General features: G+C 34.2%; 1 protein-coding gene across 2 annotated transcripts; it reads right to left on the reverse strand.

The window, feature by feature from the left end:
- Positions 1-327: 327 nt before the first annotated feature.
- On the reverse strand, positions 328-14,109 carry LOC121969792 (neutral/alkaline invertase 3, chloroplastic-like). Of its 2 annotated transcripts, none has more exons than XM_042520040.1 (7): positions 13,736-14,109; positions 12,798-13,461; positions 12,103-12,268; positions 11,704-11,915; positions 2,186-2,679; positions 2,055-2,103; positions 328-921 (listed from the first exon to the last, which is right to left on the reverse strand). In XM_042520040.1, the coding sequence occupies exons 2-7, from the start codon at positions 13,395-13,397 to the stop codon at positions 607-609; spliced, it is 1,836 nt and encodes a 611-aa protein (XP_042375974.1). In that variant the 5' UTR covers positions 13,398-13,461; positions 13,736-14,109; the 3' UTR covers positions 328-606. The 2 variants fall into 2 exon arrangements, with proteins under 2 accessions (XP_042375974.1, XP_042375976.1); XM_042520042.1 differs by lacking the exon at positions 13,736-14,109 and adding an exon at positions 13,589-13,729.
- Positions 14,110-17,025: the final 2,916 nt, after the last annotated feature.

A 17,025-nucleotide genomic window follows, 5' to 3' on the forward strand; every position in this document is an offset into this window, starting at 1 on the left:
GAAACTATAAGGACCCACCTTATATTATTATTATTATTATTAGGTAAGGATGCAAGAACAATCGAGATGCATCCTCACGGAGACACTTAATCTGAGTCAACAACATGCAACAAAAAACAGAGTCGGTAGAAGGTGCGTATAGAAGTTCACTTTAACTCATATGTTGATTATGTTACCAAGCTCATGTGTAAAACACATTATTAAACAGCGTAAGTACGTGACAAAGTGTTGCCTAAAATCATGACTACAACCGGATTTTAATTCCTATACAATTCAACCAAAATCATAGGTCAGGCACATTCCACACCACTCTTTTGTCTTGTTCTGTTTCAGGATCCAAAGATTCCACGTTATTCCACTTCCAATTTGGAGCTGAAAGAGCCCTCAACAGCATCAGCTACATACTAATCTATTACAATATCCCTCCAAAAACTGGATGGGGGAAATAACAAGATGACGTCCAGGAATTATTATGTACACATTTATAAAACTGTGATGCACCAAAGCAATACAGAAATGTATGCCTCCTTTGTTCATCATAGCCTGAAGAGATTCTGCAGTAAAATATTCTGCCATCTTCCAAATTAAAAAGGAATCAAGTGCATCTCAAATTATGTATGTTTTCTTCAACGCTTTCCTACCCCGTTTCCCCCTTGGGAAAATATTCAATGCATTGACAATCTCTGCATCCTCGTCGTTCCAAATATTTCTGGCAGCATCTGGTTTTTCCAAAAGCAGCTTTGCCACCAAGAAACCTGCGATGGACCAAGTTTGGTAGAGTCGAGCTTGTTTGCCAATGAAACGTGCTTGCTTGGTATCATAATATTCAGGCCACTTGTCTAATGCTAAGCGCTTCTCTGCAACCTCAATGGCTCTTGCAGCAATTTCAGGCCGGTCCATCTTGATGCATGCAACCGTGAGCTGCATAATAAAAAAAAGGATAAAACAAAATGATCATAACATCAACATGCAACCTGTTAAATTGAGTCGAACTTATGTGTGAACCAAAATTCTTATAGTCAGCAATGTACAGAATAGGGTAACATTGTGAACTGTCATGTGCTAATAATAGGTTGTCAATGGATAAAGAAGTCGAGGGGAACAAGCATGTCTTTTTTGTTTGAAAAAATATATATTTAAAAAGATATTTAAAAGAATCAAGAAAAACATAAAACTCCACCTACAACAAAATAAAAAAAAGTAACTACTCTTTTCAAACTCAAGACACTCTTTTTCTTGAAAAATTAGTGATTAATGGATATAGAGGTATTCATTTTTGAAGTTGATTGAAAATGAAAATGTTGAAAAGGAATTTATAGATCACTTTAAAATTAGTTAAATTTGTAGTCAAAACCCACATTCTTTCTTTTGATGGTTTATAGTCCAAATCTTATGGTAGTTTTGGTTCATAGGAATTCTTATGAACTCTCAAGGGTAAAATTATTCACTAATCATTCTTCTTAGATATTCTCCTTCCAACAAATACCTATTCCCACTTTATTTCATTCTCCAAAGGATCTCTTCTTATTTTGATCAATTCTCCAAAAACAAAAAGTATCTTGAACAAAAAAAATAGGCAAAAGGATTTGGCAACCCAAGTAAAGCGAGTGGGCAAAAGTTGAACTGAGAGAACCATCATCTAACAAAGAGAACCAGAGGCACAAGTGAACCATCATCTACAACTTGAAAGGGATATCTTTACCATTGAGGAGAATTATTCCTTGCTCATTACTTGTAATGATCTGGCAATTCAAATGAAAATGATCCATTTTATTCCATTCCATGAGCCAAATCAAGAAAGTCTATTTCATTCACTATCAATTTCATTTGATGGACCAAACATAGCATCATTAGAGGGGCATTCGCCCAACAATTACATCACTCTAGCCATAAAGTGTATAACTCTTCTGATCATATGTACTATTTCCAATCTAACACATCCATCATGGTCAAACTAGAAGTCCATATTTGATATGCCAAAAGCACAAGTGAGATCTTATGATGATGATAAAAACACATGCAACTAGAAGAAAACAGTAGGCAAAATTTCTTACCTGCCAGAGCAATGTCGGCCATGAACCTCCATTATGGTATGACCAAGGCCTGCATAAAATACATTTAAATATTTAAAATAAAAACATGAGATATGACTAGAAATTTTATGGTAACTGATGAAAGATCTTACGTGTTTTTGGGATCACTTCCAGTGATAATGCGCCATTCCTGACCATCAAGAGCAGGGTAGCATATCTTAAATGGCATATTTGCCACTAAATCAGACCATTTAGCTTCAACAAGATCCAAAATTGCATGTGCTTGATGAGTTGTTGTGAGGCTGCTTACTATAGACCACAAGTTTCCCAGAGAAAAGAATCTGAAGTCCATATGAGCAGGCTGCAAATTTCCAATAAAATATCCTCCTTTATCAGGCATCCATTCTACTAGCCATGGAGAAATTTGATCAGGATAGATGTTGAATTTGTTCACTGCATCATATGAATATTCTTCTGTTTTATATCGGTAGATCTCATTGAGTTTTCTTTTGTCTACCCAATAATACTCCCTAATGTGAAATGACAATGCTATTAGCCTATTGTTTAATGCTCGAATTAAGTCTGCTGATCCATCCTCTGGTGCAAGCATCTCACGAGCACATAAAAGAGCTGAATAGAACAGTGCCTGGAAATTGTAGGCCTCAGTAAAATGGAATATATCAAACAATTCACATAGTTTCGTTACGCCAAAAAAAAAAAAAAAAGAGAGATCAATAGTCAACTACATGTTCTACAACATATACAACAACAACAACATCCAAGCCTTTTCCCACTAGGTGGGGTCGGCTGTATGAATCCTTTTACGCCATTGAGCTCTATCTCCTATTATATCATCATCTATATTTAAATAAATTTTATCTTGTTTTATTGTTGCTAACCAAGTCTTTTTTTGTCTTCCTCTTCCTCGTTTGATATGCATATTTATCATAGTTTCACATCGCCTAACTGGAGCATTTATTGGTCGTCTAAGTACATGTCCGTACCATCTTAAACGTGTCTCTCGGAGTTTTCCCTCAATAGATGCAACTCCGACTTTCTCTCTAATGCTCTCATTTCTTATTTTGTCCATCTTCGTATGTCCACACATCCACCTTAACATCCTCATCTCTGCAACTCTCATCTTCTGCTCGTGTGCTCGAGTCATAGCCCAACATTTAGCTCCATATAGCATAGCAGGTCTAACTGCGGTTTTATAGAACTTACCTTTAAGTTTAAGAGGTACTTTACGGTCACATAATGTTCTACAACATATAAACCTAAATAATTCATTCTTGAGTAAAATTTAAAAAATCCAGTCCCAACTTGATCTCGATTCATCCCTGTATTCATATCACTTTAAAAAAGCAGTACAATTAACTAAATCGAGAAGTGCATAGTCCAGTAAGATTGCCAGTTTCCAAATATTGCACCATGGGATTAAAAAATTATTCATAGGTTCAGTATTCTGAGAAGTGAACTTAACGAAAGGTTTATACTGAACAACTCAAAAAGGTCCAATACAAGACTTATGCTTGACCAAGCAACTTGTAGGCCTTGGATCTTTAGGAAATCAAATTGCCAAAAATATTTAATCGCTAAATATGGAGTCATTCTCTCTTAGCGTAAGAAGAAAGATAAGGATATGGAAGAAACCTAAACAAGGCGAGAGGTAGAAGACTAAGCTGTAGGAAGAAAGATGGCTCTGCTACTCGCTAGGTCTTGAAGAAGCAAGAGGAAGAAGATTTAGACATTCTAGATCTTGGCAACTAGTTCTAACAGAGCCTGAAGCTAATGTATCTTGTTTTCTGGGCCTGGAAGAGCTTCTAAATCCATCCTCCTTAGAGTTACTTGTCTCACTAGGTCTACAGTCATTCTCCCTTAAGAACCTTTGCTAGAGGAACTGGAGGAAACTTCAAGGCCAGGAGAATCAAAAGAAGACAGGAGCCTTACCTAAAGGAGATGGAGGAAACCTTGATGAAGCCAAAGAAAAAAGACTAAAGCTGTAGGAGCTGCAGGGATGACCCTACCTCTTGCTACTCTCTATGAAGGTGGAGGAAGAAGATTCCTCCACTCTAATTTTTGACAATTTGCTCTAATGGAGACTGATGTTAGTCTCTTGTTCTCGAGGTCTGAAGGAGCTTCAAAATCCATCCTTCTACAAAGCTATTCAGAGGGAGACTCATGCTTTGCTAGGTCTGGAGTTGTTCTACCTTAGCATTTCAACCATCAGAGTTCTACCAAATTTCTTGTGCATTTCGCATATTGATTGACTAACAAATGAAAGGTTTTGACAGTGTCACCCAGCACAGAATTATTTTTTGAATCATGGTCCTTAGTCAAATTTAATCAAGTTAGTGTTGAGTCTAGAGCTAGAAATTTGGAGTCTAACAAATGCTTAAATCTCAAAGAATCTCGCCGGATATAGGCAAGATGTCACATTCTCATGGGCAAGGGCTTAGACACTAGCACATAAGAACCTTCAATAGTCTTCTGGAAGCAATCTCATCAATGCTATAGGCAGTGACGGCTCCAGCAAATATCAAAGTAAGTTTCCTCTAACTTCCTCCCCCCTTCCCGGCCCCTCTTGTTACAATTTATAACCCTATCTTGCAGAAAAACTTGATTTCAAACCCTAGGCCACAGGAAAGTGTAGAAAGCATGCCATCCGGGTTCAAAATCACCTCACATCGGCAACAATCTCAGATAGGGTTCAAAATCAACTGACTGAATGGTGATTACCTTTCTTCAATGACGATTTTCCCCTCATTATTCTCTATGTATCAGCTGACACCATTTCATTTCAGCATGTGGTCAGCACCACCTTGGCACACCACCAACACATCTCTTACTAGCCTGGGACTGAAACCTAGCTCAAAACAAAAACCTTAAGCATAAAGGTACCAAGATAGAAATAAGTGGATTAAACCATTTTTAAAACTCTTTTACAAATTCAATAAATGTTAATTTGTCATAAATTTCATTATTGTTACATAATTTAAAATTTTAGAGTATCATTTCCTATTTCATCTCTTTGATTGTAAAATGCATATTTAGGCCATAGATCATGTTTTATTTAACCCTGTTTTGATTTCATAAAATATTATTATAATATTTTAAATTGTTTTCATGATACTTAAATATTTCTATTATATTTATTTCTATTTTAGTTAATTTTAAATTCTTTAATTATTTATCTTAAACTACTTTAGAGGTCAAACCATTCACACTTTAGAAAAAGAACTCTGATATAGAGGCCCAACGGTCAGGATGAACAAAGATCCTAACTGTCTAGTTGAGCTTATCCTTGATCACCTAGGCATCTGACTAATAATATGTAAAGGCTTCTGAAATCAGCAACGAAGATTAAAATAAACTAGGATGGTATAAGTCAATTAATCTGATATGTCAAATTAAGATTGCCTGCATGCAAGACTATAGATCCAAAGCATTCATTATACGAGTTGACTAGAAGCAATGATGTGGGGCATTGATATGGAGTCCTTTCATTGTTATGGGATCAAACAACACAGATTATACGGGAGGTTTGAAACTTAATAATACTTTTTATATTCCTATTTCTCATCTGCTTTCCTTTACCAGTGACCTCCCTTCTCTCACACTAATGCTCACGGCAGTGGGTTAGCCAGTAGTCACCTTTTGACTCTGTAACCTACTTCTTAAACACTTCTCAGTTTCCTTCAGTTGTGGTCTTGACAGAGCTCTAGTTTATGGATTCTTTACCTTTTTAGTTATAATAAAGGCTTATCTGTATTCAATGAAACCTGGGGAGTTCAGCTACAACATACAAGTAAGAATATTTTTCTATTTACTGTATTCAAATTATTAATAATTTTCCTTTTTTTTAATTCAATCCCTACTCATGTCTTGCAGGTGTATATCTGACTTGGTCTTGTTGGCTTTAAACTATTATGACCAACTCTAGGCCCTGGATGCTCAAATTTCACGTTCTTGAGCTAGAATCAGAACTTCAACTTAAATGAAGTATTTCTAATAAGTGTTGTGTTTCTATTGATTTTGTCATCCTGTATTCTAGAAATTTTAACACCTTCACAACCTGAGGCTCACAAAGCCCTTTGACTTGATCCAATTTTCTATATCATGGGTTCTGGTCTTACAACTTAGATGCCTTATAGTGCTATAGAATAAGAGATTTTACCTAGGCATGATGGTTTGAGAAGGGGGATAATCCACCTTGCTATCATGCTAAGAGGAGATGAGACATGGCAAACTCTTTAAGAAAATAGAGATTAAAAGAAGAGACCAATTTTCTGCAATGTTCAAAATGTGGTTGGTCTAACAGGGAGGGATCAAGTTTTTGTCCAAGTTCATTTTTGCATCATGTATGATTCAGTGTGGTATATTTTATGAATGGACTTTAGGTCTTAGAGTGCATTCAATTATAAATCCCATTTCTATTATGTTTTATTTGTATATAGCTTTTGGGGTTTTTCTTATTTTGGCTTTAATTGATTTTAGTTTTATCATTTAATTTTATATGGTTTTCTAACTCAATTTTGCATTTGCAAACTCATGGAAGAAGTAGAAACTAAACTCTACTCACAGCCTAATTTTTGTAATTTAATGTCAATCTGAGTTAATTTAGAGTTGTAGCCTAATTTTTTGTAAAGGGGCTCGTTAATTAAATATTGCAAATATTAATTGACGTACAGGTTTAAATTTTTTGGTTTTCTATATAACTTGTGTGAAAATTATCATCAAACACATAAGTAAACCTAGAAGAACTCAAAAATGCAAGGTTATGTGATAGCAGTCCCATAATCTTCATTATCTAAAAAAACATGAAAAAGAAGAATAGGAAGAGAATGGATGTATATTCCTGACTCTTATATGGACTCATACAATGTTAACATAGTATCACATAGCAAAAACTCAAAATAATAATAAATATAGCATGTCAAAGAATGCTGAATGTTAGTATGACACGATATTCATCGATATAATCTACACAACACGACATAAATTAACCATACCGAGTGGTTTTGAGCATGGTCTAAAATCTCATATCATGTTAGGCAAAACGGTCGAAATATATCATTCCGGTAAATTATCGAAACTCGATACCACTCGACACCAAGGTTCAAAACCTCAAGTCATGCCGTAGTTTTAGTCTTAAATGATATTTTGATATCGTGTTTGACACTCTGATGTATGGTGTCAGTGATAGATTGGAGGTTGAAGAAGGATAGGAAGTAGAGGAAGAAGACATTGTCTATGTCGAGTGTTGAGAGGTATCGAATTTTGGTAATTTACCAAAATGATATGTTTCGACCGTTTCGTCTGGCATGGTATAATGTCTCCTTCCTATATTTCAATTTCTTCCTCCTTCAACCTCCAATCCATTACAACCGCCATGCATCAAAACATCAACACGTTACTAAAATAACATCATTCTAGTTAAAGATCGAAACTCCAACACAACTCAAGATTTTGAATCTTAGTTTTGAGTTTCAGTAATTTATCAAAACAGTACATTTTGACCATGTTACTTGAAACGGTATGAGATTTCAAACCATGAGTTAGACATCATATACATTTATGAGTTCAATTAGTCACAATGCTTGCAACATGGTACACAAACTTTACATAGCCAAAAAGCTTTAAACATCTAACAAAGTAAATGGCAATTGCCCTAAGATAATGGTAAATACTACACCAAGTGAGAGTAAACCTACGAGTCAAATGCGCTATCTTGCTCACATACTAGCAATTTACATTAAACAAATGGTATTTAGCATTGAGAAAATAATAAAAGAAGGCATTCAAAACTATATGCATTCATACATTTAAAATGGACATCCAAAAATAACAAACATCAATCACTAATGTTTTTTATTATGCTTGATGCTTTTCTCTCATAGAGTTGGTTCCTAATGTCATCTATTCTTGCGACAGCTCACACAATCCCTTATGATTGTTTATGTAGATGTTAGTGAAATAAATACATACCCAAATGGTTCTAAGAAGTAAAATCAAAGAGCCAACAAAGAATGACTTGAACAAGACCACTTGAGCCACATACATATAATGAAGGAGAGAGGCAGAGGGGAGGGCCAAGTTTAGATATATGATTGTTGACAAATTGAAGGGTTTAAATTTGCATGTGAGTCTGCATAAGCTATCATGGTAGATGTTAAATACCCAATTCTATATATATAATTTTTCACATCTCAAAATTTATTTATTCTAAAATTTTTAAATGGTAAAAATAAATTGAACTAAACAATAATAAAACTAAATTTGGACATTAAGGTTGAATTGGGCTCGAATTGAACCCATTAGGTAGGCTTGGTAATTAGAATTGCATGGGTTCAAATAGGGTTGATTTGGATTTGTTTTAATCAATTTTAGGTGAGGTCAAATTTTAGTAGAAATTAGATAATTGTTTTAGTTGGGGATAATTTTTTCCCTTCCCTTTTCTCTATCTCACATTTTTTCCACGCATAGTTTCTTCCCTACATCTCATGCCACTAGCTAACCTCCCTCGAGGCATTGGTTTCCCCAATCAACACCTCCTCTTCCCTCCTATTCTTCTTCCTCTCTTCTTCTTCCAACACCGAGCTAGAATCTCATCCACCAATCATCGCTCTCTTCTCCCCCGCATACACCACCTTGTTTCCCCAAACTAGTAATCTCTCTCTCCTCTTGTTGCTCCTATGATGTCATCGCACTAGCGATGCTCCATCATCATGCCTCCACCACGCACAAGTGTCGGCGATAGACATCGACATCCTCTCTCTTCCCGTCCCTTTCTGATTCCTTTCTCCCTTTTTCTTCCTTTTCTTCCATATGGGCATAGCAGCAAGCATTGCTAACTGTCAAAGATAGGAGAGGTCATCATCGACAACGCAAGAGGATTATCCTCTGTTCCCTCTCTTTTCTCTCCTTTGTTTTCTATGCCCATAAACGGCCATTGACTATCATTGAGCCAAAGGGGAGAGCCACCAATCCTTCTCTCTCTCCCCCTCTCACTGTCTCTCTTTATTGTGGTTTGCCATCCCCTTGGGACGATCTGACTAGCGTATGAAGTGCTGCCAACTTGAGGTCTGGGTTCAAATCTCGACATAGCCGAGGTAAATGTCTCTCCCATATGCCAGTCACTATTCCAAGGGCTAGTAGTCACCCGTGATTTACTTCCTCCGTGTTGTCCTGGGACAAGTTGACGGCGTCGCGAGGGGTGAGCGTAGTCGCCTTTTGCCAACTCTTTATTGTGGTTTGCCACCCAAGCCAAGAGAAGCCACGGACACCTATTTGACCTTCCTCATTTTTTGAACCTCTGGGTATCCTCGTTGAAAGAGGTTATTGTTCATATGTTGGCCAATTAAATGTAAAATTTGATAAATAATTATGTTGATATCAGTAAAATGATTAATTATTTTGGATTAATTATAGTATCTATTTAGGTTCGCCTATCTTGTTTCCTGGAATGAGGAGAAAGTGTCAGGTGAATATTTTATTTCATTATATTACTGATTTAGGTTGACGTAACCAAGTTAGATTTGAGAAAAAATAAATTATTGCTCGACAATAATATGCATCTCATTTAAAAATTTTAAATTATATTGAGATTATGATTTGATTCAACAACTTCAAATTATAGTAAATTTACTTGGAGCTTTTGTTGTAAATAGAGGTGGGCTATCCTTTGTCTCGTATTTTTTTTTTTTGCGCATGAATAAATAGATAAAATAAAGTATATGTATGCTCCTACAATTGTTTTTGAAAAGGGGGATGAAAATGAAAATTAAAATAGCAAAATGGGTTTTAAATAAAGTAAATTATTGGGGATTAAATAATTGATACCCTTTCATTATTATATGAGGGTCTCACATAGGAATTAACATATGAAGGGATGTTTAAAAAAAAAAATAGATGCTCTGATTTAATCTTCAATTGATATCTTAATTAGAACTGCTTTATTTTTCATGATACTTATTGATACCTTACCTTTATGATGTATACTTCATGTGTGGAGATCACATGCTAATATATGAGAAATTAGCATAACATATAGTAAAATACAATTGATTTAGGTTAGCAATTTAGACTAACCGATAAGATGTGAACACAAAGTAAAATAATTATGATGTAAAGATTTGAAATGATACAATAATAAATTTAAATAAAGAAAAGAAATACTAAAAAGTGAAAGTTGAGTCTAACCTTGTACGGTATAAGTACCTAACCATCCACTAGAGGATGTGGTAGTGAGGGAGGGATCGCCCGATGCCAGTATTTATTTATGTGAGGATGCGAGATTTGTGTATATCACAGTTGAGAGCTTTAGCTAGTACATGAGATGGCATTATTACACTCTAAGAATGCTAGCTACAATGATTCACTTCTTGGTGCATTTATTAATATCGCTTTACTAAAGATGTATTATTGGTAATATATTTATAATTGGTGACTAAATGATAATTATTAAAACTATATTAAATTGTAATAAGTAAAAAAAGATAATTTAGAGTAACAATGGTGACTCTAAATGTTATAAATAATTGGAAGAAATGAAATAAAAAAAATATTATATATATATATAACAACTAAGGCCTCAAAGGGGAGTTTAAAGTTGTAATATAAAATTGTGAGTTGTCTAATTTTTTTACCTCTTAACCAAGATTAAATTTTGCCCATCTTTCCTATTTATCCACTTAGCAAATTTGTGCTTCCTTTATGTTTTTCTTTAGTCTACAATTTTTGGAGGCAAAGATACCAAAACATGCTTCAACCTACTTGATTACTAGCTTGCTTTTTTTCGTTGTATTCTTTTATTCTATCCATATAGTGTTTTGTCCTCTAGAGTTTCATTGTATTATGTAGAAAAATATATAATATAATGTTTGTTGAATTTCTTGAGTAAGTATTTAGTTGAATGGCTCTCAATTTCCTTTTACCACATTGTCACCAAATGAGGTAACTTCTAGTAAGTGCGAATTACCAATAAGAGCCTAAAATCTGGCATGGAGGTATAAAGAAAAAATATATTACCTCACTTAAGATTATTTTTAAACTTCATATTTTAAGTAGAATATGAAAAAAAGTCAACTAAATGCTTGCTTATGAAGAAAGTTAAACAAGTAAGCAGCCAACCACATGAAGATACAAACTCAGATGCAGACAGTGGAAGATTCTTTCCGAACCAAGCACTTTTCTTGTCTGAAAATGACTTAACTGCAACATCTAATCAAAAAACCATGGAAACTAGAAAACCATGAATGTTTAAATCTTAAATATGACTATTTAGCTAAATCCACATTATTTACATCTATTATGCATTCTATCATAATCCACCTGAAATTATATGAGACAATACATAGGGCACTGTACAAGCCAAAGATGGAAGATAGTAGTACATCATTTATTGGTTGATATGAGAATGAATGTACTAAAAACAAACATGTCAAACAATAATTTGGCATGTAGTTTATTATTAAGAATGTGTCCCACTTTGTTTGCTTATTTTGTTGCATTATTAGTAATGACCATTTTACTCTGCTTGAAGAAACATGAAATTGCTGGAGGAATGCTACTAACCAGCTCTACTTGAAAATTTTGGTAAAAAATTTTAATTGTCATATCTAATTTTTTTGGATAGCAAAGTTGTTGAGCTGAAGCAGAGGAAACATACCTGAATTTCAAGAGGATGGCCATGGATCCCCATACGTCGATCTATCATACATGAACCATCTGTTACTAGTAATGTTGGGAACATGTCAAAGCCATCAGCTAGACAAAGCTTTAAAATCATTTTGATTCCTGTCTGCACATCAATTCTTTCCTGCACAGAGAGATCACCAGAACATTTTCCATAAGCACGCAGGAGAATAATCCACCATAATCCTGCAAACACAAGTAGCATGCTGAGCACTTCACTGTTGATGGTTATGCAAAAGACTTGGCACCTTCACAGATATCAGATCCAAAAGAACTCACTAAACCCCTAGATAAAAAAGCAGACAGTGGGAAAAACATGTAAAACAAAGGAAAAAACCTCCTATAAAACATTAAAGATATTAACAGGATAAACCTGAATCAACTGGTGCCACACGTCCTATTGCAGCTTCTCCAAAATCAGGGTCCAAAACCTCTTCAGTGGCAGAGTCATCACCATCAAGCGGAACTGTCCTAACCTTGAAACTTGCAGGCATCAATCCTTGACCAGGGCTGTGACAGTCCATAGTTTTCTCCCAGCTCTACAAATTGCAAAATAAGGGTAACATAAGCAAGAATTCAACAATATACACCTTTCTTTTTGTGATTCAGCTTATGGTCTGAAAATAAATATAAAGAATCTTGCTGATATGATTAATGAAAGATGCAAAAAAGAAAGGCTGAAAGAAGACTCAAAGGAAAACTAACCTCAAGAAAGAGAAATCTAATCTAAGGAAAAAATATTCTTCCATAAGGAATGCATATACACTCACAACTTCTTGAAGAAATTCAAGTAAAAGAACAAGCTAACTATATTCACAGATTAGTAGAAAGTTAATAAATCTGGAGAAATGAGATTACATACAAACTCAGTCCACCATCAGAGATCAAGTTTGTTCCTATCATAAATCAGGAAAAGGAAAAAATGAAGGGGAACAACAAAGAAAAATTGAAAAGAAAAAGGGCCAAAGGTAATTTTTAGCAAGTTTTGGTTTTTCAAGTATTGTGCAAGTTTCGTCTCTAGCTATAATAAAGACAAATCATGTTCATTTGTGAATCTAAAAGCAATACCTGCAGCTGAAGCGTGTGAAGAATAAAATTGCGAACAATTTCATATTCTCCCTTCAAAAGAAAAGCCATTCCGGAAGGTATGAAGTCCCGAATGAAAACCTGATCATAATTTAGGACATTGCTGCTGCTGTCAGATGGATCCTTTGCTGCAATCGTTCCCACAGGGGTTCCACAGTAATACACCATAGAATCCTGTAGAAGACGCCATGCTTCATCTTCAACAGCACTTCCTCTTGACCTATATGGTGAACCATTGGTCGCGAATTTCTGGCCATTTAGGTCACCTGGGATCTGACTTGTGTACCAGCTTCCTTTAGCATCACTGTTGGCGATCCCACTAGTATCTTCTGCTCGCTGGCACTGACAACTGAAAGACTGGGAACGGTGATTGACCTTCTCATGCTCACAACTCCGCAAGCAATTGTTCTGTGTCCATGATGTCGCGTATAATGATCTGTACAGAAAACTCTTTCGCCAGTATTTCCTACGGGTTTTGGATGGGAAAGCCAATTGCGGAGTGCTGACAAAAAAACCAGCACAAAATTGGGGAGATGCTGCCCCAGATATAGCACGTAGACCTATCTCCAATGTTGCCACCATTGTAGAAGTAAAGATGGCAATATATAGGAAGAAAATAATTGTTGGCGCGCAGAATCCCCAGATCCTGGGATAAAAAAAAACACACAAAAGAAACGTCACTACTAGATCAAAGTTTTGTTCGGCGAAGATTCAGATCGAAGCTTAAGCCACAACTTGTGAGTCGGAATCAATCAAAGAAGAAATACGCTTACTACAATTGTAACAGTCTGAAAACCTAATCGATGGGGAAGCAAAGAAGCATTGATCGAGAGCACTTGAAATCTCGTGACGTAGATAGGGAAAAAGAAGGAACGATGTCCACGAATTGAGCGATTAGGAGCAGACGAGAGAGATCTGACCTGGTGAAGAAGGCACGATCCGAAGTGGTGGATGCTTGTCCCCTAGGTCGGACGTTCAACGAAACCAAATGGGGAAATGCTGGGCGCTTTGGGTGGTGGGTGGGTGGCTGGGTGGGAAGGAAATAAATACCAAGTCGTTCCAAGTAATACCCACCAATCGATCGCCTTTTTATCTCATCAACTTGGAATTGAATCCCAGAAAAGACACCGTAGAGGCTATATTTGAATACAACACGCCAACACGGGAAGGGAAGGGAAAGAGAACACGTTCCGTTTCGCCTTGAAAAGGACTCTGATGGAACACGTGATGCATCCTTCCCGTCGTCCGCTATCACGCAGCAAAGAGAAGGAAATACAAACCGCTTTTCTTTTCCGTTTTGAGAGCAGCCTAGATCATAGCAGAATCAATCGCCTATTTAGAAAAAACCTGATATAATAAGGAGAGCTGCTTTTCTCACCTCCCGAATATCCTCACCTCTCGGTCCTATTTAATTTTTTACCTTTATAACCCTCCCTTATTCTCACATTCACGTTTTTTTAAGTTTTGTTTCTTTTTATTTTTATTGATTTTATTTTTTTAATCAGTTTTTTTCATCAATTTTATTCTTTTTGAATAATTTATTTTTTAATATATGTTTATAATTTTTTATTTATTATTTAGTTGTAGATTTTAGGAGTTATTATTTGTAAAAAAATTTAAAAGTATAAAAATTTTAAAAATAACGTAGCACAAACGGTGAACGCATGACATTTCTGACGTAATAACCAGAGGTCGATTATCAGGAATTGACGACTTGAGGTTTACCTCACCATGCGTCTGATGCATATGTACCTGCATGTATCTCCCTCTATATCCATAGCCTAGACACTAGGGAAGTTGTTAATATAACGGATCTATATTTTAAAAATATAAAAATATAGATCAAAATAAAAATTATATACATGAAACAAATAAAAATATTAACAATTAATAGTAAACATATTTATAGCTTACGAATAAATATATTTTTTTTCAAATGAAGAGTACATGTAATAATACATAAAAAAAATGCACAAAAATATATAAAAAATATAAATTTTAATCAATTTAAAGAGAGAAGAGGTTCTGACATATGTAAGGGTTGGAAAGGGTGTAATTTAAAGGGAGATGAGTATTTTTGACATGTGTTAAGGATTGGAGGGTGGATAATTTAAAGGGATAGGAGGTTCTAACATATGTCGGTTGAAGGGTGGGTAATTTAAAGATAGTGAGAGGTTCTGACATATGTTATGTGTCAAGAATTGGAGTGAGGTAATTTTAAGGGAGGGGAGGTTCTGATATGTGTTAAGGGTTGGATGTGGATAATTTAAATATCGAATTAGGAAAGTAATTTAAAGGAAAGGAGAGATTTTGAATATGTTAAAAATTATATAAAATAAAATAAATAAAAAAATTTGATAAAAATAATAAACAAAATTGATTAAAAATAAAATTAAATAAAATTGGGGGAAAAATATGAGTATAAAATAAAAAAAATTGATAAAAAAATAATAAATAAAATTTATTAAAAAATAAAACTAAATAAAAATTAAATAAAATTTTAAAAAATTTATAAGTAAAGAAGTTAGGAGTATAAAGGTTAGGGGGTTGTGTCAAAGAGGTGGGAGAAGAAATTTATAAAATTAAATAAAAATTTAAAAAATATATGAGTATTAATGAAAAAATAATGAACAAAATTAATTAAAAAAATAAAACTAAATAAAAATTAAATAGAATTTAAAAAATAAAAAATAAAATTAAATAAAAAATAAAATTAAATAAAATAAAAATTAAATAAAATAAAAAAATATATAAATATGGATGAAAAAATAATAAATACAATTAATAAAAAAAATAAAATTAAAAAACAAAGAAAAAATGAGAAATGGTATTTGACAAGGAGAGAGGGGGGCGTGCGGTGTCAAGGGATGGGAAAAGCAATTTACTATAATAAGTTTATTAATAGATTTTATAAAATTTTATATTAAAAATGTATAAAAATCAAAATGATGTTCTTATTATCCATTGCCAACCCCATTTAAGTTTTGATAGACCGGTTTTAAGTATTAATCTGAACCAATTGAGCAGATTGAAATCAATTGCTTTTTAAAAGAAATGAGATCGGACTTTTTCGGATTCTCTATGTTTCTTGGAATTATATCCATTTCCCTTTACTCCCGTCCTCGTCGCTCAACTCCATCGCTTGATGTCTCATCAATTACTTGTATGTCGGAGGTATGTTTGCATTTTAGGATGGGTTTAGGTTTAGGATTTGGTTTGTCAAGGTTCAAAACTCCACTTTTAATTTGCTTGCTCAGTCGCCTTCGCCAATCAACTCCATCGCTTGTCATCACCTCATCTACTCGTCTGTCAAAGATATGCTTACAATTTAAGTTGAGTTTAGGGTTTATCAAGGTTGACTCTAGACTTTAACATTGTCAAGCTCTTAATTAGGATTTTATATTACTTTAAGGTTTATAGTAATAGATGAGGTCCAAAGTTGTCAATGATTCAAAGTTTAGGATCTATTACCTTATTGCTAGAGTCCACATCTACTTCAATGTTTTAGTAATTATGAATCCATAGTTATTATAATAATAATTATTGATCCATAACTGCTATAAGTTTTGGGGTCTAGTATATTTGTAGCAGTTATTAATCCGCAGCCGCTACAAAGTTCAGGATCTAGTGTAGTTGTAATAGCTATTGCTCTGTAGTCGCTACAAGGTTCAAAGTCAAGTGTAGTTATAGCAGCTATTGATCCACAGTCGCTACAAAATTACATCCTCATCTCAATTAACCCATATGTCATATTATTGTTCAAAACTAAGATTACAATATCTCTTTAAGATATCAAGTATTTGTTTTACATAATTAAATGATGTCTAGTGTTTTAACCTTCGAAGCTCTTACTACAAAAGCATCATTTCCCGTGCATATCTTAAGAAAATACAATAGAAAAGTAAAGTCCACCAATTTAGGTCTTTTATATTATCAATACAATTAAATGATCGACAAATAGAGTTGATAAGTAGAAACTCATTTTCTTGGGTTATAAACATACCAAATAATTCAAACATCAAAGACCTTATACAAAATATATTTGAAAATTAATTAGGACTATTAAGATAGTTGTTTCATCTTTCAAAATCAAAAGAATAGATTTACAAAGAAAGATATTGTGTTGATCCTAGAATTTCAAAACCATGAAGATGAAATTCCTTTACATTTGAATGTCGGTTCCACCCAACTCTATCTTCCACATTTCAAA

This window comes from Zingiber officinale, chromosome 4A (genome assembly GCF_018446385.1).
Source record: "Zingiber officinale cultivar Zhangliang chromosome 4A, Zo_v1.1, whole genome shotgun sequence".
Classification (NCBI taxonomy): domain Eukaryota; kingdom Viridiplantae; phylum Streptophyta; class Magnoliopsida; order Zingiberales; family Zingiberaceae; genus Zingiber; species Zingiber officinale.